At 48.5% G+C, this 22,646-nt stretch overlaps 1 protein-coding gene across 2 annotated transcripts; it reads right to left on the bottom strand.

Annotated features, from left to right (window-relative positions):
* Nucleotides 1–252: 252 nt before the first annotated feature.
* On the bottom strand, nucleotides 253–22,153 carry DEF8 (differentially expressed in FDCP 8 homolog). Of its 2 annotated transcripts, XM_007531184.3 has the most exons (12): nucleotides 22,054–22,153; nucleotides 17,494–17,627; nucleotides 15,803–15,900; nucleotides 14,822–14,971; nucleotides 12,818–12,959; nucleotides 8,376–8,540; nucleotides 7,846–7,973; nucleotides 7,639–7,752; nucleotides 7,086–7,166; nucleotides 5,488–5,628; nucleotides 5,265–5,374; nucleotides 253–2,190 (listed from the first exon to the last, which is right to left on the bottom strand). In XM_007531184.3, the coding sequence occupies exons 2-12, from the start codon at nucleotides 17,615–17,617 to the stop codon at nucleotides 2,088–2,090; spliced, it is 1,356 nt and encodes a 451-aa protein (XP_007531246.1). In that variant the 5' UTR covers nucleotides 17,618–17,627; nucleotides 22,054–22,153; the 3' UTR covers nucleotides 253–2,087. The 2 variants fall into 2 exon arrangements, 1 of the variants encoding a protein (XP_007531246.1); XR_009548229.1 differs by lacking the exon at nucleotides 253–2,190 and having other exon boundaries at nucleotides 5,488–5,644.
* Between the last annotated feature and the right edge of the window lie 493 nt (nucleotides 22,154–22,646).

The following is a 22,646-nucleotide window of genomic DNA, read 5'->3' on the forward strand; positions in this document are numbered from 1 at the left end:
TAGGTGTCTTTCTCTCCCCCTCTCTGTCTTCCCCTCCTCTCTCCATTTCTCTCTATCCTACCCAGCAATGACAACATCAATAACAACTACAATAAAACAAGAAGGGTGACAAAAGGGAATAAATAAGTAAATATTTAAAAAAAACCTCGCATGCCTAAGGCAGCAAAGGCCCCAGGTTCAAACCCTAGTACTACCATAAACCAGAGCTGAGCAGTGAGTGCTCTGGTGGAAAGGGGAAGGAATATACACGAGTCTGTGAAACATGGATTTAATTAGCATGGCTACAGCAGTATTACAATGGGGTGTCCCTCATTTTCTTCTGAGGTGCTGGCCAAGGTGGTTTATTGGGGGGTTTTGCTACTGTGCTATGGCCTTAGGGTCCCACATATAGTTTGACGTAAAGACTCATCTAGAAGTGGTAGGTGGGGAGAGATGTTGGAAAGGAGGTAATGGAGGCCAGGTTAGGGGAAGGAAGCCAACTCTGTCCAACACAGATGTCATCGTGCTAATGTTTTCCATGGACACACCGATTGTAACTGGAATAACATGTTATGTTGACTGCACAGTAATTCAGGAATGGCCGGTATCCATATGACAGAAACATGATGCAGCAGTGAGAAATGTGCTGATTTGAGGGTGTAGAAAAAGGGCATTTAATCACTACCCCACCCCTCAGTCCAAAAGAGGGTGTTGTAGGGCAGGGGGCCCCTGCTGGCCTTATGTGACCCTATGTCACGTGACAATGTTTGCTTTCCACTGTTTCCTGCTGAGGTAGTCAGGACAGTGTGCTACCCAAAGCTTCCATGTGAGGCCTTCCTGGTGACATAAAAGGACAAGGAGGTGATGCTGTTCCTACTCGCACACTGGCCAACAAACTTGACATTTCTCCTCTTGAGCTTCTCAGTCAAAGATGGTGGCTCTTGGAGCAACTGAGTCCTTGCCATCACCTGCTACCTGAGTGCAAGCCATATGTACTCACAGCCAAGCCCAGGCCAGGGCTACGAGCACAGAGACAGAGCAGGAAAGACTGAGAAGCCATAGCCTGAAGGTCCTTGTCACAGGCCTTCCCTTCAGCAGCAGGGTCTCTAAAGCGAAAAGCAGATACTGAGATCCACTGAGGCTCCCCCTGGAAAAGCTATGGCCTCATCTCCATCCAGGTACCTTTGTCAGCTATAGTGCAGGCCCTCCCACACCCCACTACTAACACCCCACTCCCCAGACTTCTCCAATGAGCTCTCCCCTGAACAAGTATTTCCAGCACCTGACTTTAGGCCCCAAAGAAAAGCCCTCAGGTTAGTGGTCTCCACATTTTCCTTCCAGGGTTTTACAGAAGTACTCTGGCAGCAGAATGGGGCTCCTGAGGCACACTTGGTCCAAGAAATTGCACACAGACCTCCCATAACCACCACTCCTGCCTAACCTGGAACCTCCCGCAGGCACAGGCTCTGCTCTATATGTCGAGCAAGACAGGCCCCTTAGCTCGGAGCACCAGGGCAAGTTGGGCCAGTCCAATCAGCAGGACGAGTTCACAGCCCCTTCCCTCCATGCTGTATAGAAAGAACGATAGTCCTTGGACTGGTCCCGCCAGAGGAAGACCCAGGCGGCGAGCTGTGGAGATTCGGCACAACTAGGTACAGCCAGAGGTCCCCGAGGAGACAAGAGGCTGAGGTAATGGGAGCCTCCAGGTGTATCTCAAACCACCCACCAGAGACCAAACTCAGGTCAAGATTGGCTAAAAGCAGCTGCCTTTTGGGGGCCCTCAGCCAGGGCCCAGCTATTAGGCATCAGGGTCATGGGAGGCTCTTCATTGCAGAGGGAGTAAGAAGCCCTTCCCAGCCCCCATCACTGGGCCCCTGCAGTGGAAGGATATCACACCAACAACCCTCAAAGCAGCATCCCTGGGAGATAGCCAGACACAGCTCTGAGTCCTGGTAGGTGCCCAGGGCTGACGTTCCTCCTGCCTCACAGCACAACAGAGGGGAGGTCCTGGGGCTGCATCCAAGGAGTCTCCAAAGCATGAGATACACCTTGATTTTGGTAATGACCACAGAGCAGGTGCACAGCGGTCCAGGAGGGTGCCCACTCTTCTAGGCATCCACGTCTGGTCCAGTGTCCCGGAAGAGTGACTGCTTCCGCAGAGTGAGCCGAGCACACTTGGGGCACGTGGTAGAGTTGTCATAGTAGCAATCCCTGAGGGCAGGGAGACAGGGTCAGCCCTGGCATGGAGTGGGATGAAACAGGCTCTACCTGAGTCAGGTTCAGTAATCCCTCTGCAGTTAGGGCAACCAAGGCACAGCTTCTCCTAAAGAGCAGAGCAGGGTTTGCACCCAGGCCTGTGACATAGCGTGGGCCTCCTAAGAGCTCCACATTTATCCTCTCACTAGTGCCTGACAAGGACAGCTTTACTCAGAGTTCCTAAGGGCTGGTCTTCCCATCCTGCTCTTAGAGCAGACCCTCTCCCCAGGGTCCATGGACTTCAGGGTCCTGGTGGCTGGTTTGCACTTTTGAAAGAGGCACAACCATATTTAACATCTCCCAGACACTGCAAAGGCTGTTCAAAGGGAGTTCTCAGTTTCAACATGTGTTTTTGCTATCAAACTTTCTGACACATCCTAGCCTTCAGAACTATGACACATAGCAAGAATAAGTATGGATAGATATGCAGGTGCCCCAGCTGAGACCAATGTGCAGACTGGTGGCTGGGCATACTGTCATGTATTATTAGTAACTGTGCTTGTTGCAGAATTAAACCAAAATGGTTTTCTTCCATTCTATGTGCATGATTTTTCCAAATGGCCCCCAACTCTCCAGAACATAAATACTTGGGCTGTTTCCACCCCCAAACATAGAAATGTCTCCCAATGGCAGGGATGGTGATACAGAACTCCAGTGGTGGGAATGGTGCAGAGTTATACCTCTGTTATCTTGTAATTTTGTAAATCAATATTAAATCACTAATACATTTTTTTTTTAATATAGAAGTGTTAGGCATCCCCTTTTGGCCTAGGAATGTTTGAGAAAACTCACTGGTAGCAGAATATAGACAGGTGAGGAAGGCCTGGCAGGTAGTTAAAGCACTGGACTTTCAACCATGATGTCCTGGATTTAATCTTTAGCATCACATGTTCCAAAGTGATGCCCTAGTTCATTCTCTCTCCCCACCACCTTCATAATAAATAAAGCTTCAGCGAGTCAGGCGGTAGCGCAGTGGGTTAAGTGCCGTGTGGTACCAAGCACAAGAACTGGCAGAAGGATCCCGGTTCAAGCCCCCGGCTCCCCACCTGCAGGGGAGTCGCTTCACAGGCAATGAAGCAGGTCTGCAGGTGTCTCTCTTTCTCCCCCTCTTGGTCTTCTCCTCCTCTCTCCATTTCTCTCTGTCCTATCTAACAACGACGACATCAATAACAACAACAATAAACAAGGGCAACAAAAGGGAAAATATTTTTTTTAAAAATTTAAAAAATAAATAAATAAAGCTTCAAATAAAGAAGCCGCGAGGGGGTGGTGGTAGCACAGTGAGTAAAGGACTCTCAAATATGAAATTACAAGTTTGATCCCTGGCATCACATGTACCAGATTGATGTTCTGGTTCTATCTCCTCCTCTCTGTAATATACACATATATTTTTACACATATATATTATGTTTATTATACATATAATACATAAGGAAAGAAAGGAAGAAAGAGGGCTCGGGAAACAGCATAACTATTATCCAAAAAATTTTCATGCCTGAGGCTTCAAGATAGCAAGATCAATCCCCAGCACCACCAAAAGCCAGAACTGAGCAGTGCTCTGGTTAAAAATAAATAATAGGGGGTAGGGGTATAGCATAATGGTTATGCAAAGAGACTTTCATGCCTGAGGCTCTCAAGTCCCAGGTTCAATCCCCTGCACTGCCATAAGCCAGAGCTGAGCAGTGCTCTGGTAAAAATGAAATAAAATAAAATAAAACAAAACAAAACAAAATAAAATTTAAAAAAAATAGGAAGCCAGATGGAGGCACACCTGGATTGGAGCACCCATTCCTGCCTGCAGGAGGGATGCTTTGTAAGTGGTGAAACTCTGAAGGCCTCTCTCTCTCTCTCTCTCCCTCTCTCTTTCTCTCTTTCTACCTCTATGTCTCCCTCCCCTCTCAGTTTTTCTCTATCCTATAAAAAAACTAGATAGAGGGAGTTGGGCGGTAGCGCAGCAGGTTAAGCGCAGGTGGCGCAAAGCTCAAGGACTGGTCTAAGGATCCCGGTTAACACCCCCGGCTCCCCACCTGCAGGGGGGTCGCTTCACAAGTGGTGAAGCAGGTCTGCAGGTGTCTGTCTTTCTCTCCCCCTCTCTGTCTCCCCCTCTCTGTCTTCCCCTCCTCTCCATTTCTCTCTGTCCTAGCCAACAACGACGACGTCAATAACTACAACAATGAAACACAACAAGGGCAACAAAAGGGAAAATAAATAAATATAAATTTAAAAAATAAAATAATAAACTAGATAGAAAAAAATAGCCACTGGGAGTGGTGGATTTGTAGTTCTGGCACTGAGCCCCAGCAATAACCCTGGTGGCAATTACAATTTTATTTATTTATTTATTTAATAACAAGAGACTGGGTAGTGGCACATCTGGTAAAGCACACATGTTACAATGTGCAAGGACTTGAGTTCAAACCCTCAACCCCTACCAGTATGGGGAAGCTTCATGAATAGTAAAGCAGTGTTGCAGGTGTCTCTCTCCCTCTCCTTCTCTATCTCCCTCTTCTCGCTCAATTTCTCTGTCTCTATTTAAATAAATAACAAATAAATCTAAAAATAAAATAAGTTGGACAGGGGCAGATAGCATATGGTTATGCAAAGAGGCTCTTAAGCCTGAGGCTCCAAAGTCCTAGGTTCAACCCCCACCATAAACCAGAGCTAAGCAGTGCTCTGGGGAAAAAATAATAATAACAATAATAAAATGAGTATAGGAATCTCTCACCAACACTAAACCCAAGAGAACATCACAGGTCTTGGTGAAGACCTTGGTGGATCAGGTGGCACCCTTGCACACCCAGACTGTTGCCACAGTCCCCAACCACACTGATGTTTGCTCCCTGTGGAACTTTCCATTCTATCACATAAGTCTGACTCCCTATTTCTTAGGATGAAAGCCAAGGGTTTAGGATGTCAGGTAAAGTCTTCCTTCCTGTCTTCTCTCCCCCACACCAGGGCAGTAGTGTAGTCTCCCAAGTGGAGGGAGCCCCAAATCACATGCCTGCAGGTGGGGACCAGGCAGCACAAACCTGTGGAAGACAGCAGAGCAGTCCGTGCACACTGACGTGTGGCTGTCGAAGGGAAACAGCACGTCGCCCTCTCTGCAGAGCTCACACACAAAGCCCTTGGCCTGACACCGCTGAGGACAAAGGGGGACAGTGAGTGCCTGCTCCAAAGGGAACCTCAGGCTGGGACAACTGGCCCAGCTGCCTCCCTCCTCCCATCTGGGGGTGGGGCACAGGGAGGGTGCACCTCACAGTCCAACTTGATGTGCTTGGCAAACAGCGTGTGGGTCTCAGTGAGTGAGCAGCCCAGGCGGCCGGTGTGTGCATCCAGCAGGTCCTGCACTGAGTACATCTCATCATTCTCTACAAAGTGCTGCCGGTCCTGGAGCTGCAGGGTACAGTGGCTGTGATGCCCCAGCCCCAAGGAGAGCCCTGTCATTGTCCACCCCTGGAAGCCCCCCTTGATGGAACTCGAGGTACTGATGGAAGAGGCTTCAGATGGTAAAGCCTGCCAGCTACACAGGCCACTTTGCTGCTCTTACTCACCAGGCACACCCCAGCTCTCCAGCCTCATTCCTTCCAGTCCTAAAGCAATATTACCCTCCCTCTCTCTTTTTCCCTCCTTTCTATCTTCCTTTCTTTTCTTTCCACCAGGGTCATTGCTTGGGTGTATTCATAGTGACAGCACTACAAATCTGCCTATTAGTATTTCCATTATTTCCTCTTCTTTTTTCTTTCTTTCTTTTTTTAATTTAATAGGACAGAAATTGAGAGGAGAGGAGAAGGTAGAGAAGGAGAGAGAAAAATAGATACCCGTAGACCTGCTTCCCTGCTCATGAAGCATCCTCCCTGCAGGTGGGGAATGCGGGCTTGAACCAGTGTCCATGAACATGGTAATATATGTGCTCAACTGGGTGCGCCACTACCTGGCCCCCAGCTTAAGCTCTTAAGTTCAGCATTCCCACCCACTGTCCTGCTTGTCCACTGACAAACCACTGCTTCTTTTGCCTTCCTCACTATGAGAGTACTCTCTAGGTAAGGGAAAGAATTCCTGCCTGCTATGTCTGCTTCTCCCTAGAACCTAAAAGAATGCCTGCCCCATACAGTAGATAAAGAAAAGAGGTGAGTTGGGCACAGTGGGTTAAGCACACATGGCACAAAGCACAAGGACTGGTGTAAGGATTCTATTTCAAGCCCCCCCCCGACTCCCCACCTGCAGGGCCGTCACCTCACAGATGGTGAAACAGGTTTGCAGGTGTTTGTCTTTCTCTCCCCCTCTCTGTCTTCCCCTCCTCCCTCCATTTCTCTCTGTCCTATCCAACAACAAAACAGCAATAACAACAACAATAAACAACAAGGGCAACGAAAGGGAAAAATTAATCTCCAGAAGCAGTGGATTTGTAGTGCAGGCACTGAGCCCCAGAAATAACCCTAGAGACAAAAAAAAAAAAAAGAAAGAAAAAGAAAAAGAAAAAGAGAAAGGAAGGAAGGAAGGAAGGAAGGAGGAAGGAAGGAAGGAAGGAAGGAAGGAAGGAAGGAAGGAAGGAAGGAAGAGGTGAGGCGCTCAAGAATCATGTTTGGTTGTCAGTCATGCTTGGGTCCACTTCATGGGGACTCATGAGAAAGTTTCCCGTCTCTTGGTGTCCTCACACCCATGTCAGTAGGGTGCTTTTGCGCATGGAGCATAGATTACTCAGCATTGACCTAACCCTCCCCACCCCCAGGGATGGCAGGGGAGGTGATCTGCACAAGTACCACACAGAGGAGCTATGTGTGATCTAAGAGAGACCAGAACATGATGTGCTCATGGCCAGGTCACCTCCCCTGACCCCAACCTGGACTCACCTGCAAGAGCAGGCGTGCTTCCATGGCCTCTTTACATGTGATGAAGTAGGGTTTCATGAGCAGGATGTCCTGGCGCAGTTTCTGTGGACAAAGAGCAGGTGGGAAGACTCCAGTGGAGCAGAGGCTACAACAGGTAGGTGTGCATGGCCAAGGAGTCACCCCATACTGTCTCACCCTACACTCCAGGTCACTAGAGGTGCTCAGATCTGAGTGCTCTGGCCAAGCTTGAGTTCACACCACTGCTTCTGGCTGAGCAAGACCCTGAGGTTCATTCATCCTCAGTTGCTCTATCCCAGCCCAGCCCCACAGGCACCATACTGGATCATACTGGGCAGTGAGCATCAACATGGGGCCATGTTGGAATAGAATCCAGGCTTCCCAGTGTAAATCCTCTTCCTTCGTTTGCCAAAGTGGCCTTGGTAACTCAGCATGATTTGCCTCGGTCTTCTCCAAATAAAATGGATTCCATGCCTTCCTGGACAGCTCACCTGCCACCCCCCAGCCTCACACAGCACCCCCCATGCATACACCCCACCCTAGCCCCCAACCTCACCCTGATCTCCACCAGCTCTTCCACATAGTTGAACAGCAGTGGGTTGATCTCCCGGAGTTTGAGCACTGGTCGAGACACCATCAGTGCCAAGTAGCGCATGCTACAGCGGGATACCTGGGGACACAGTGAAGACATGCCTGCAGGTCCTCAGGAGAGAAGCCTCAGGAGAACCAAGCCCTCCATCTCCACTCCCAGCTTGCACCCCACCTTGCGTGGCTCGAAGTCCCAGTTGTGCACAACTCGGGCAGGGATGATGGCCAGGTCGTTCCAGTGGCAGTGGCTGCAGTAGTACTGACCTGTGTAGTCACATTGCCGTGCCTCGCTAGGCACGCCCCCTGCAAAGGGGTACAAAGTTGGGGCTCCCATGGGGGCCCCCAACACACACACCATGCATACCACATCCACCACATGCTGCATACCTTTCCATCCATATCCGCATCCCATCTACACAACATACAAATTCATACACACCACTAACACACACAAAAACATTCACATATCACACATGCACACACATCTCATCCTCTTCTCAGTCAGAGGACCTCAAGAGGACGGGGGGGGGGGGGGGGTCACTGCCCTTCATCTCTCACCAGTATATGGAACATAAATAGAACTCTATGAGCTAACAGTAGTAACTCTCCAGAAAGACATCACTGTGAGACTTCCTGGGCCCTATCTATAGTGGTTGTGAACCGCACAGGAGCAGCCCCACAGCCTGTTCTTCCCAGAGGACTCACGTAAGGAGATGGGCGCCCGGCACTCGGCACAGCGGTAGTCCTGACTGTCCAGCCCCATCTCGGGGCAGATGTTCAGCTCGTACTCGGCTTGGTGGCTGACCTTGGAGCGCACGCAGGGCTTGGAAACGAGGTTCAAGCATTTGCTGTGGCAGCGATAATAGCATCCTGCAGTGGGAGGAGACCAATGGCAGCCTCTCAGAGGTGGGGAGGGGAAATCAACAGTTGGGAACAACAGAAGGCCTGCACCAATCACCCTAGATCACCCTGGGAACATCTCTGGTACTCCTGCAGGTCCCAAAACCTCAGGAATCCTCTCAGCTGTTCCTTTGACTTAAAGGCACATGCAGACCTTGTCCCCCTAGTCCCAGACCTCAAAGTCCAGAGGCCTGTCAGTCCTATGTGGACACCGAAGTTCTCCAAACCCAAATTACTCAAGTGTAATTATGGTTTCTCCTCTTCAACTAAAACCACCACCCCAACCACACACACATACATACACATACACAGTCTGCCCATCTGTTTTCCACCCTCAGCTCTGGCTTGTGGTGGTACGAGGGACTAATCCCTGGGAACATGGGATTTTGGAGCCTCAGACTTGAGAGTCTCTTTGCCATGCTATCTCCTCCACGCCTTTGTTTTTCTACCTGCTGATGTATGGCTGGGGAAATAGCTCAACTGGTAGGTAGAGCATCAGATTGTACTGGAGTGGTGCTCTGGTTAGCCAATCTCTCCTCTCTATCTGATATGGGTATCTCTCTCTCATAATAAAACAGATAAAATGAAATGAAATAAATAGAAACATGAAATAAAAATAGAAATAGAGGGGTGGCTCAGCATTAGAGCATGGAACTCGTATGTGTGGGAACCTGGGTTAGATCCTGGCACCATATGAGTGGTGCTCTGTTTTCTCTCTCATGAAATAAAATTTTTAAAATTATAAAATTGGGAGCTGGGCAGGAGTGCAGCGGTTAAGCACACATGGCGCGAAGCACATGGACACACGTAAGGATCCCAGTTCCAGCTCCCAGCTCCCCACCTGCAGAGGGGTCGCTTCACAAGTGGTGAAGCAGGCCTGCAGGTGTCTATCTTTCTCCCCCCCCATCTTCCCCTCCTCTCTCGATTTCTCTCTGTCCTATCCAACAATAACAACAGCAATAGCAACAATAACAACAACAAGGACAACAAAAAGGGAAAAGTGCCCTCCAGGAGCAGTGGATTTGTAGTGCAGGCACTGAACCCCAGTGATAACCCTGGAGACAAAAAATAATAATGATGGGGGTCGGGCAGTGGCGCAGTGGGTTAAGCGCATGTGGCGCAAAGCGCAGGGACCGGCGTAAGGATCCCGGTTCGAGCGTAAGGATCCCGGCTCCCCACCTGCAGGGGAGTCGCTTCACAGGTGGTGAAGCAGGTCTGCAGGTGTCTATCTTTCTCTCCCCTTCTCTGTCTTCCCCTCCTCTCTCCATTTCTCTCTGTCCTATCCAACAACGAATTGCATCAACAAGGGCAATAATAATAATAATAACCACAATGAAGCTACAACAAGGGCAACAAAAGGGGGGAAAAAATGGCCTCCAGGAGGGGTGGATTCATGGTGCAGGCACCGAGCCCAGCAATAACCCTGGAGGAGGAAAAAAAAAAAAAATAATGATAATTGTCAGGCTAGCGTGGGGGTGCCTCTTCCTGGTGCGTATTCTCTGGGTTGGAGAGAACTCGACCGGAGCCAGACTGGGCTGCTACTCATTCAGCGATATGAGGGAGATGACCCAGGAACAGACTCGTGGTGGAGAGACAATTCAATTCTTTGTTGATCAGAAAGCCAAGGCTTTTAAAGGTCGGACCTGGAAGTGGCAAGTTGGAAACAGAAATGGCTAGGAAAGGGGCGAAGAAAAGCAAAAGGTGGCTGGAAAGGTAGGAACTTCCTTAACAACTGTTGTGAGGGTTTTAACTGGTAGGATTAATAATACCCTGCAGGCAGGGAGGGTCTTGAGGGTAGAAAGAAGATAGATCAAAGGAATGGAATGGGTGGGGATCTTTCAGGCAAAACAATGATTATGTAGATAATAAGTCTGATAAAATGAGAAGATGGATGTCCCCTCATGTCAAGCCCTGCCAAGCTCAACCACATCCTCACAATTTCCCGACATCTCCCCCTTTCTTTTTATCTAATGGCCATAGTATCAGGAATGCAGGGTGCTTTGTGAGGCAGGGAGTCTGATAAGACGGGGAAAACCTTTGGGGTTACTCCTATCTCTCCTTGCTCAACCTCTCGGTAGAGAGAGAGACTGACAGGATAGATGCACTCCTCAGGTCAAGCCCTGCCAGTCTCTACCACATCCTCACAATTTCCCAACAGATAATAATAATATCAGAGTGGAGGCAGATAGCATAATGGTTATGCAAACAGACTCTCATGCCTGAAGCCCCAAAGTCCCAGATTCAGTCCCCTGCACCACAATAAGCCAGAACTGAGCAGTGCTCTGGATAAAAATAAATAAATAAAATGTTAAAAAACAAAGAAAAATAATGAATAAAATATTTTTTAAAAAATGAAAATCATGGCGTCACTCTGATGCCTGTCTTACCATGATTCTAGTCCCTCAGGTGCTGTGAACTTGACCCCTTATCTCTCCCACCTCTGACTCTCTCCCCTACCTCTCCCCAGCTTTCAGTCATTCCATTACAGTCTGGGAGCTGCCCCCATCACCTCCAAGATCACACAAGACTTGCCTTCTCTCAGACAAAGGCTCTCTGTTCCTCCCCAAGATATAACATACAATATATCTGTGTCCATATACTTGCCCCTTCTTTCTTTTCTTTTTCTAATATTTATTTATTCATTCCCTTTTGTTGCCCTTGTTGCAGTTATTATTGTTGCCGTTATTGATGTTGTTGTTGGACAGGACAGAGAGAAATGGAGAGAGAAGGGGAAGACAGAGAGGGGGAGAGAAAGAGAGACATCTACAGACTTGCTTCACGGCTTTTGAAGTGACTCCCCTGCAGGTGGGGAGCTGGGGTCTTGAACCAGGATCCTTATGCCAGTCCCTGTGCTTTGCACCATGTGGGCTTAACCCGCTGTGCTACCACCCAAATCCCATGCCCCTTATTTCTGTAGAAATGCCAGGATATATTTACTTTTCATATCTATGCAATTTTTTTTTGTAGAAAACATTTTACCTTTTATATTCAAATCTTTTTTGTTGTGTATTTTTCTCTCTTATAGAGTAACACCAATAATCATGATTCCCCAAGGGAGGAAAAAGATACTTAACACAGTGGTCCGGCAGGTGGTGCAGTGATAAGGCTTTGGACTCTCTCAAGCATGAGGTCCTGAGTTCGATTCCCGGAAGAACATGTGCCAGAGTAATGTCTGGTTCTTCCTCTCTCCTCCTATCTTTCTTATAAATAAAATAAAAATCTTAAAAAAAAAAAAAAGTTGCCTAAAGATTGATTGGCTGTGGACACTTGATTCTCCATTTAAAAAAAAAACGTTAAAAAGATACTTAACACATAGATCAGATCACAGGGCCTTTGCATAGACAGTTCCCCACAGGAACATTGCCTCCAAACATGCTTCTGCTTTGTTTCTTTTTGACCTCCAAGTATCTGCTTAAATGTTACATTTTTATCCACTCCAAGTCCTCCCACCCCACTCCTGACTTCTGTTATTCATATTCCTTTTCTCTTCACAGTACCTATTGTTTCATGTATTGGGTCACATCCTTATTTGATCTGTCATCCAGAATGGCACATTTTCTGTAATAATCAAATATTCTCTTTGCCCTGTGCACACTGGAGGCCACCAACCTCGTGTGGGTCTTGAGCTCTGATAATGTGCCTCATACAACTAAGGAACTAATTCAGTACTTTTACCAAGTGTGCATTTGACCAGTTCTATGACAGTGCGTGCAACACTTAACAGTGCAGATGTGACTCAGTCTTGTAGTTAAGATGTGTAGTTAACAGTGCAGATGTGACTCAGTCTTGTAGGCAAGAATTTGGGCTCTCTGTCCCTCTCTTTTTATTTTTTTTATATTTATTTATTTTCCCTTTTGTTGCTCTTGTTGTTTTTTATTGTTGTTGTTATTGATGTCATCGTTGTTAGATAAGACAGAGAGAAATGGAGAGAGGAGGGGAAGACAGAGAGGGGGAGAGAAAGATAGACACCTGTAGACCTGTTTCACCACTTGTGAAGTGACTCCCCTACAAGTGGGGAGCCGGGGGCTTGAACCAGGATCCTTATGCTGGTCCTTGCGCTTCGCGCCATGTGCACTTAACCTACTGCGCTACTGCCTGACCTCCTCTATCCCTCTCTTATGGACTTATTAACACAATGGAGGATTCACCTGAATGTAAGCCAGATATGGAGGTGAGCCACCAGGCTCTTTGTCCTGCCCTGTGACAACCCTGTCTCCCTAGAAGGAGCAGGTCTGGGTCTTGCCTACCTGTGCAGGTGTACCAGGTCTGAATGAGCCCCCAGATGATGGTGTTACACTTGTCACAGGTCTGCTTGACACTCTTGCTCTTCTCTTTGTAGAAGCGGTGTTCCAGGAGTACTCGGATGTTGGGTTCATCCTCACTGGGGTCCTGCAGGAGGACCAGGGAGGGTCACATTTGAGCCTCTTTCCCTTCACAAAGCCCTGACTTGTTTCTTCCACTTGGAGCACACTGAGGTCTCCCCTGGTATCATGTTCCTTTTCTCTCCACCATTAGAATAGCTCCCTGGGTTAAGCGCACATGGTGTGAAGAGCAAGGACCGGCATAAGGATCCTGGTTTGAGCCCTGGGCTTCCCACCTGCAGGGGGTCGCTTTACAGGCAGTGAAGCAGGTATGTAGGTGTCTTTCTCCCCCTATCTGTCTTCCTCTCCTCTCTCCATTTCTCTCTGTCCTATCCAACAATGACGACATCAAAAACTACAACAACAATTAAAAAAAAAAAAGGGCAACAAATGGGAAAATAAATTTGAAAAAGAAGAAGAAGAGGAGGAGGAGGAGGAAGAGGAAGGGGAAGGGGAAGGGGAAGGGGAAGGAGAAGAAGAAGAAGAATAAGAAGAAGAAGAAGAAGAGGAGGAGGAGGAAGGGGAAGGGGAAGGGGAAGGGGAAGGAGAAGGGGAAGAAGAAGAAGAAGAAGAAGAAGAAGAAGAAGAAGAAGAAGAAGAAGAAGAAGAAGAAGAAGGAGAAGAAGAAGGAGAGGAAGAAGAAGAAGAGGAAGAAGAGCTCCCAACAGGTGTGATATGGCCTTCTCCTCAGTCCTCCCAAAGCTTGGTGCTGCCCAGGGATACACTGGAGCCAATGGCTTATAGGCAGTAATGACATGCCTTCCCTGTGTTTCCCACCTCTTTGCTGCTGGCTGACTGCAGAGCCAGCTGTAGTGTGGTGACATCTTGGATTTCCTCCAGAAACTAGCATCATACATACTTGTTGTTTGGTCTCTGGGAACCATCACCCTTCTGCTATCTTTCTGGACACCACCCACTCTGGGTTCTGTGGGCCAGCACAGGGGTTTATATCATCCACTTCCTCTAGTGGGTGACCAGGACCAACCCTTGAAAGTCAGGCCTGATGTTGTAACCACAGGGGAAAAAAAAGAGGAAGCTCAAAGTCTCAAAGTGGGATAGTGGATAAAGTGTTGGACTGTTGGACTCTCAAGCATGACATCAGTAGATAAATAAATTGGGGGTAGGAGAGAACCAGAGAAATAGCTCAACCGAACAGTGCACTGCTTTGCCATGTGCATGACCTAGATTTGAGCCCAGCTCCCACCTCTGTCGATCTCTCTCTCTCTCTCTGGCTCTCTGTATCAAAAAATAAAAATGAAAAAAGGAAGCTCTTCTCTACACAGGATGACTGAGATGGCAAAAGGAAGTTCTGGGAACTAGTGGGTGTGTGTAGGGGCACTGGGTGGTGTCACACCTAGTTGACTGCACACACCAAGCACAAGGACCCAAGTTCAAGCCCCCAGTGGTAGCCTCACAAGCAGTGAGTCAGAGCTATATGTGTTTCTCTTCCTCCTTCCCTATCTCCCTTCCCTCTCTCAATTCCTTTCTGTTCTATCAAGTAAAAAAAATAAATTGGTTTTTTAAAAAGGAAGTCCAGGGAACCTCTGGCACCAGCCACACCTCAAGATCCTGCCTGAGAACAAATACAGACGGCAGAGCTGAAAGAGCATGAGTTATCCCAGGTGCATTTGAGAATCTTTCTTTGCAAGTTAGTGGTTGTTTTGTTTGTGTGGTTGGTATAAGCTACTTTGGATTGGGTTTCTGTCCTACATGACCAAGGACAGACTTGTAGAGAAAAGAGCTTGCCTGGGCTGATGACCCATCTCTCTCCTGACCTTCTACTCAGCTCTGGGGCTCTGGAGAGAAACTGAGTCCTAGCAGCGAGCCAGAGATGCCCATTTTGCTGGACTCCAACTGTTTCTGCCTCTTTGGCAGCTGGGCCTCACCTACCTTCAGTTCCTGGAGCTTCAGCCGGAGGTGGATGAGCCTCACCACAGCATCCTTCTGCTTCTCTGAGTGCTCAGGCAGCTCCAAAATCACCTGCTTGCACTCCTCAATGGCCTGCCGCAGCTGCTGCACATCTGAGGCAAAGAACAGGCCCTGCCAAATGGATGGGACAAATAATCAGAGGCCACACTCCTGTTCCCAGTCCAGGATCTGCAATTGATTGTGACCAGAGCAGACAAGTCCTCACCCCCAAGTGTCCCAGTGAGGGACCTGAACTGACCAGAACATGCTGAGGCCAGGAGAGCTGACCACACTGCAAGAACTACCCCACACACCTATCCCCCTGCTGAGCCCACCCACCCTCAGGCCTCTGAAGACTTCCTTTAGGATGTTTCTCAGAACACAACTTCCTTATTTCAGAAATTCTGTTGTTTTCCTGGACATGATATTTCACTTGCTTTTGGGGAGTGTTCCATGCATGGGGCTGTCAGGAGTGAGAGGAAGTGGCCTCCAGGCATGAAAAGTCTCTGCATAACCATTATGCTATCTACCCCTGCCTTAAATTCATAGATTTTAAGACCAGCGATAAGATCATTGGTAGCATAATGTACTTTCAAGCCTGAGACTCTAAGATCCAAGGTTCAGTCTCCAGCACCACTAAGCCAGAGCTCAGTGGTGCTCTGTTAAAAAATAATAACAATAATAATAAACTTTCAAATCATAAAAATCATTAGAATCAAGACAACAATGAGATACCACTTCAAAAAAATCATTAGAATTCTTTTAATCTAAGGCTTCCATGAGACAAAGCAGCAAAAAAGAGTGGCCTGGAACACTGGGTGAGTGGAAGCCCCAGGACCTCAAATGGAATGATGCTCATAGCTTCCCAGGAGCCTGGGCATGAGGAGTATGACAAGGTTGTGACAGGGGAGGGATGGCTCCTCACTTGTGCAGCCCACCCAGCCCTCTCCCTACAAGCCTTACCACCGGACGGGAGAAATGGTCCTCAGAGAGCCCCAGGTCCATGGTGCGCTCCGTGCAGTGGAACTCTGGCTCCCCTGGGGGCAGCTCATGCAGGGTCTCTAGAGGGGTTGCAGGGGCAGGATCAGATTCAGCCTGTTCACCCCACCCCCACCCTGGATTGGGAAGGGCTCTGTGTTGTGTGTATGTGCAGAGAGAGTTCTTCAGAAGTCAGGGTCAAAGGAACTGAAATGCTGCAAGACTCACAAGAGATTTCTATAAACATTGCACTTCTTTTATTTTAATTATCTTTATTTATTGGATAGAGACAGCCAGATATTGAGAGGCAAGGGAGAGGAAGAGAGGGAGAGAGATAGAGAAACACCTGCAGCCCTGTTTCACCACTCATGAAGCTTTCCCTCTGCAGGTGAGGAGCAGGGCCTCAAACCTGGGTCCTTGCGCACTGTGACGTGTGCACTCAACCAGATGTGTCACCATCCAGCCCCTAGAAACATTGCATTTCTTTTTTTTTTTTTTTTTAATATTTATTTTATTTATTTATTCCCTTTTGTTGCCCTTGTTGTTTTATTGTTGTAGTTATTATTGTTGTTGTCGTTGTTGGATAGGACAGAGAGAAATGGAGAGAGGAGGGGAAGACAGAGAGGAGGGGAGAAAGATAGACACCTGCAGACCTGCTTCACCGCCTGTGAAGCGACGCCCCTGCAGGTGGGGAGCCGGGATTCGAACTGGGATTTTTATGCCCGTCCTTGCGCTTTGCGCCACCTGCGCTTAACCCGCTGCGCTACAGCCCGACTCCCGAAACATTGCATTTCTAAAGCAGGTTCATGGTGCGCAGCTACACTTGGATCCAGGAAAGGGCACTGGAGGGATGTGCAAGGGCAGCTCAGAAACTGCTACCATGCAGCTGGGCAGTAGTGCAGCTGGTTAAGTGCATATATAATCATACACAAAGACCTGGGTTCGAGCCCCCTACTCCCAACTTACGGGGGGAAGCTTCACAAGTCATGAAACAGGTCTGTAGGTGCCAGAAAAGAAAAAGAAAAAGAGAGGCCTGGAAGTGGCACACCTGGTTGAGCACACAGGTTACAATACACTAGGACCCAGGTGTGAACCCCCAGCCCCCACCTGCAGGGAGAAAGCTTTGCAAGTGGTGAAGCAGGGCTGCAAGTGTCTCTCTGTCTTTATCCCTCTCTATCTCCTCCCCCTTCCCTCTCAATTTCTGGCTGTCTATATCCAATAAAGATTTTTAAGAAATTAAGAGAAAGAAAGAAAGAAAGAAAGAAAGAGAGAGAGAGAGAGAGAGGGAGGGAGGGAGGGAGGGAGGGAGGGAGGGAGGGAGGGAGGAAGGAAGGAAGGAAGGAAGAGAAAAGAAACTGCTACCTAGAGGCAACCTCTGCAACCCTGTCCACCTGGCCTATAGTCCCTGTCACTCTGTCACCTACAGGGCTTAAAGGAAATACCCTTTCACGGTCCGGGAGGTGGTGCAGTGGAAGTAAACACCCTTTTAACCTCAGGCTAGCGCCCCAACCAAAATCTCAATTGAGCTCATTTCCCTAGGTTCTCTGAATGAGCAACATGTGACAGGCCCTAGGCCACAGCACAGGGGTTCCTGCCACCAGGACAGGGACCCTGCTCCTTCTCCCAGGAACAGCTGGTGAGGGTTTGACTGTCCTCACAGGCCTCCCAGCACCCACCTTCAGTGGTGTTGTCTGGGGTCTCCTCACCAATCTCCTGCTCATGCTGCCGAGTCCCCCACTGCTTGTTGAAGGGGTTGAGATGGGCCTGCCGGAACCGGGCCAGCTTCTCGTCATATTCCATAGCATCCCACCTGTGGCCAAGAGCAGAGCAGTGTGTCATCTCTGGCCCCCTATAATCCCATCCTGAGTCTTGGGGTCTCAAGGAAGGCTACAGCCTCAAAGTTCAGTCCATTCCAGAATTGGCTCAGCCCCTATCTAGGCCCCGTGCAGCATCCTCTCTTGGAGAGCTCCAAGAGTGACATAAGCCACCAAGGGTGTCCAAACAGACATCTGGAACCCAGGTCCCCTGTGTCCCAGAATGGGGTCCTTAGACCCTGGGTGCCATACACATACTAGCCCTCACTGTGCACCATGTGCAGAGAAGGAAGAGTACAGTTGCCTTTGATACCTAAGATCTTTACTCCCAGCTCAGCCCAGAAGTGCTCCCCCTCTTCCCCAGAGCTCCCCAAACCACAGTCCATGAGCAGAAGGTTCAAGACAGCTGGGTGGTGGCACACCTGGTTGAGCACACATGTAACAATGCACAAGGACCCAGGTTCAAGTCTCCAGTCCCCTCGTGCAAGGGGAAAGCTTTGTGAGTGGTAAAGCAGTACTGCATGTGTCTTTCTTTCTCTCTTCCTCTCTATCTTCCTCTTCTCTCTCGATTTCTAGCTGTCTCTATCCAATAAATAAACAAATAAATAAAGATAATTTAAAAAAAAAAGGTTCAAGGTTCAAGACACAGAGCAGGGCACTCTGGGACTGCAGCCAGGGTCAGACCTGCTCTGTTTTCTTTCTTTTTTTTTTTTAATTTTTAAAATATTTATTCCCTTTTGTTGCCCTTGTTGTTTTATTGTTGTAGTTATTATTGTTGTTGTTGATGTCATTGTTGGATAGGACAGAGAGAAATGGAGAGAGGAGGGGAAGACAGAGAGGGGAAGAGAAAGATAGACACTTGTAGACTTGCTTCACCGCTTGTGAAGTGACCCACACACACACAGGTGGGGAGCCAGGGGCTCGAACTGGGATCCTTAAGCTGGGTCCTTGCGCTTTGTGCCATGTGCGCTTAACTCACTGCACTATGGCCCAACTCCCTGTTTCTTATTGTTGTTGTAGTTATTGTTGTTATTGATGTCGTCGTTGTTGGATAGGACAGAGAGAAATGGAGAGAGGAGGGGAGACAGCGAGTGGGAGAGAAATATAGACACCTGCAGACCTGCTTCACCACACATGAAGCGACTCCCCAGCAGGTGGGGAGCGGGGGCTTCAACCAGGATGCTTACTCTGATCCTTACCCACTGCGCTACCGCTGGACTCCCCCTGCTGTTTTCTGCCCTGCCACCCTGGAAAGCTATGCCAGTGCCACACATGTGCTAATCAACCATCCTCTTGGCCATGCTGGCATCTCACAGACCTGCATTCCCAGTGACACCCCCAGACCTGAAGCAGCACATGACTCCACACCCTGAGATTCCAGGACACAGACAGGAAGTGTCAGGTGAATCTCCCCACCATTTCCCTCCCTGTGACTCAGCAAACTGTAGAAAAGAGGGGGATGTACTGAGGCTCCTGACAAGGAGGGAGGGGGTTGGAAGGGTGCCTTCCAGGTACACACACACTCACACACACACACACACACACACACACACACACATACACAAACACACCACTTAACTAGCTGGGTCACAGACCTTAGTTTCTAGGTGAAATGTTGCTATGCACTCAGTGCCTGGAGAGGACTACATTATAAGTTTCTGTATTTGTTTATAGTCTGAAATAATCTGGAATTATAAAAAAAAAAAAAAAAACCAGTCCTGATTCCTATCTACCCTGTCCCTTTAGAATGTAGAACCCACCCCAAAAAGCAGCCTGTTGAGCACCCATATAAGTGAGAACTGGCCTACTCTTTGTATTGGTGGCAGGGGTACAGGTTAGGGATTCCAGGACCTGTAAACAGTTGTGTTCTGGAGCTGGGGAGACAGCATAATTGCTATGCAAAAGACTAAGGCTCTGAGGTCCCAGATTCAATCCCTAGCACCCCCATAAGTCAGGCCTGAGCAGTGTTCTGGTCTCTCTTTGTACCTTTCTCTCATTGAAATAAATATGTAAATAAAATATTTAAATTTTTTTCTTTAAAAAAACAAACAAAAAAAGCTGCCTCCTGGGTCAATGAAAGACACAAATTCCACAGATTCAAGTCTTGTGTTCTTATCTCCTGGTGGCTCCAGGCAGCTCAGACACAGTGATCAGGCCATGATGCTTCCCCAGAGGGCAGATGCCAGGGTGTCTGAAGGGAGCTCAATATCTCAGTGGTCATTCACCTTTTCTAAGTGGTGACAAAAGTTCTTTGCTCTCAATCAGACTTCAGTAGGCTCCAGAACCTTCTCCTGAGCTCATCTTTGCCCTTCCTTGCAAGATTCAGGTTTAGCAAGAAGCCTGCTAAGTCACCCTGAAATCTGGTCACTCTGATATCTGAATGGATTTCTCATCCTTCCACCATCATCCAGGTGAGGACCAATCACATCAGCTGCCTTCAGCAGAGGACACCCCCCCCTTTAGGTATTTAGCTAGAAGCCATCTTCCCCACTGATACTTCCTCTCAGCGCTGCTCCTTGGTAAACCTCCCACTTGTCCAAGCTGCCTTCAGAGTTGAGCCTAGTTGTAAACCAAGGATTTCTTTTTTTTTAAATATTTATTTATTCCCTTTTGTTGCCTTTTTGTTGTTGTTATTGTAGTTATTATTGTTGTTATTGATGTCATCATTGTTGGATAGGACAGAGAGAAATGGAGAGAGGAGGGGAAGACAGAGAGGGGGAGAGAAAGACAGACACCTGTAGACCTGCTTCACCACTTGTGAAGTGACTTCCATGCAGGTGGGGAGCCGGGGGCTTAAACCAGGATCCTTATGCCAGTCCTTACACTTTGCGCCACCTGCGCTTAACCCACTGCACTACCGCCCGACTCCCTGTAAACCAAGGTTTCTTATCCCCTGTATAATAGTCCTGAGTATTCCACTAGCTTAACTATTGTTCAGGTTAAACTTTACTTTGACAGTGGGGAGCTCAGATTTGTGCTCATCATGAGATTTCCCTGCCTCAGATAGGTAGACATATTGTGACCAGTAGGATTTGAACAGAATAATTCTGAGACATCTGGGAACTGCCCTCAACAGGAGGGGGTGCCCCTTTAGCCTTCCCACTTGCTGCTTGCTGTCTAGGTCACAGATTAATGGGCAAAACTGAAACAATCATCTTGGACTGTGGTGACATACAAACTCCAACTCATCTCTGGAGATTGGAGGTACAAGAGATAATCCCCAGGAGTTTCTCCAGAGGATTTCAAAAGTAGCTGACAGAAACTGCAAATACCCAGGCAAAAATACCTTTAATTCCCTTCCTTACCAGCAGTGCCTTCCAGAGCCTGGCCCAGAGATCAGGGATAAATGAATGAGGAGGGGGGTTCCCTCAACCTCTCTCTACCTCGGTTTGTTTCTCTCTTGCCAAGTTGAGGAGCCATTGATTCCTCGGGATTGCAGAGTGCTGATAGATGATGTTCTATCCTTGTATTCTGACTAAATTTTAGTTTCAGTAACCCTGGCTCCCCCCCCCACCTTTAGCCTGCAGACAACTCTGCATCCAAAATTCAAGCTTGACCTCAGAAAGGAGCAGGCAAACCAGTAACAGAAATGAAACTCTCCATTTCACCTGCTGGCCCTATCAGAGAGCACCCCTAAATGGAGAGAGAGAGCTCTTGTTCAGCAGTAAATGGGAAAAAAAAAAGAGCTCAGGCACTGAAAGACACTGGAGGGTGTTGGGGACACTGAGGGGGATGAGGGTGCTGGCAGGAGGGAGGTACTTCGGAACATTGGCTGAGTTCAGCTGCACTGATGATGCTCTGAACTGTTTCCCCTGTGCTGGCTGTGGCCTGGCCACTGAGAGATCCTGTGGTCAACCCAGTCACCACCACATACCCCAAGAATTCTCCTGGATAGGGTCAGAGGGGGCAGGAATCTGTCCTGGAAGGAGGTCTGTTGGGCCTAGGGAGGAGGGAGAGCAGCTGCAGAGCCAACCAAAATGGCACCTCCCCACCATCACCACAGAAACAGGCATACATCCCACCAGGACCCCCACTAACCAGCTCACTAACAAGGCATGTCAAGTCGACATACAGCCCATTTCATAGATAGGGAAACTGAGGCTCACAGCGGCCCAGCATCCACATAGGGTGGCACAGTTAGGGGTCCCCACAGGCCTGAAATATTCCAAAGACAGTTCTGAAATGACGACAGTGTCACCTGGGGGTGATCATCCATGTCTGAGGTGTTAAACCCTGTCCCCAGAGGGGTGGGGGCAGCTGAGGTCACCCAGCCCAGGCAAGACCCTGGAAGGGTCCTGACGGGAATCCTCACTCTCTACACTCGTGAGCTTCAGGGCACGGCACACTAGTGCGCCCCTATTCCCTCCACCGCCAGCCATCTCTCAGCCCTCTTGTACCCCCGACTCCGCGTTCCCAGCTCACCTGATGGCACCGCCCTGGCTACATTGTGTCCCGCACACCGCCCTCGCTGCTACAATGTCGCGGTCTGTAGCCCGCTACTGCCGCCTGTGGCCTGGAGGCTACTGACATGCCAGGCTGAGGCCTCTACGTCACCTCTAGGAAACAGGTGACAAATGTTGGAGAACTGGCATTTACTTCCAAAATGTTCCATCACCACAGAAGTTCTGGCCTAAATCAAAACCATGACACTTTCTGATATTTAATTTAAAATAAAATAAATCAGTGGTTAAAAGGAAAAAGAGGGTAGGGGTATAGCATAATGGTTATGCAAAAAGATTTAAATGCCTGAGGCTCTCAAGTCCCAGGTTCAATCTCCCACACCACCATAAACCAGAGCTGAGCAGTGCTCTGGTTAAAAAAAAAAAAAAAAAAAAAGGAGAAAGAGCGGTTAGGGTGTCTGCTCTAACGGAGGAAGTGCAGTCACCCTCCTCATCTCTCCTGATCCTCCCACAGAACCCCCAGTGCCAGTGCTTCCTGCAGGTTGGAGGTGTCACTTCTGCCCCACCACTAAATGCCCCACTTTGTTTTTGTTTTTGTGTTCTGTCAGGGATATT

Source organism: Erinaceus europaeus, chromosome 2, assembly GCF_950295315.1.
Source record: "Erinaceus europaeus chromosome 2, mEriEur2.1, whole genome shotgun sequence".
NCBI classification, from domain to species: Eukaryota; Metazoa; Chordata; class Mammalia; order Eulipotyphla; family Erinaceidae; genus Erinaceus; species Erinaceus europaeus.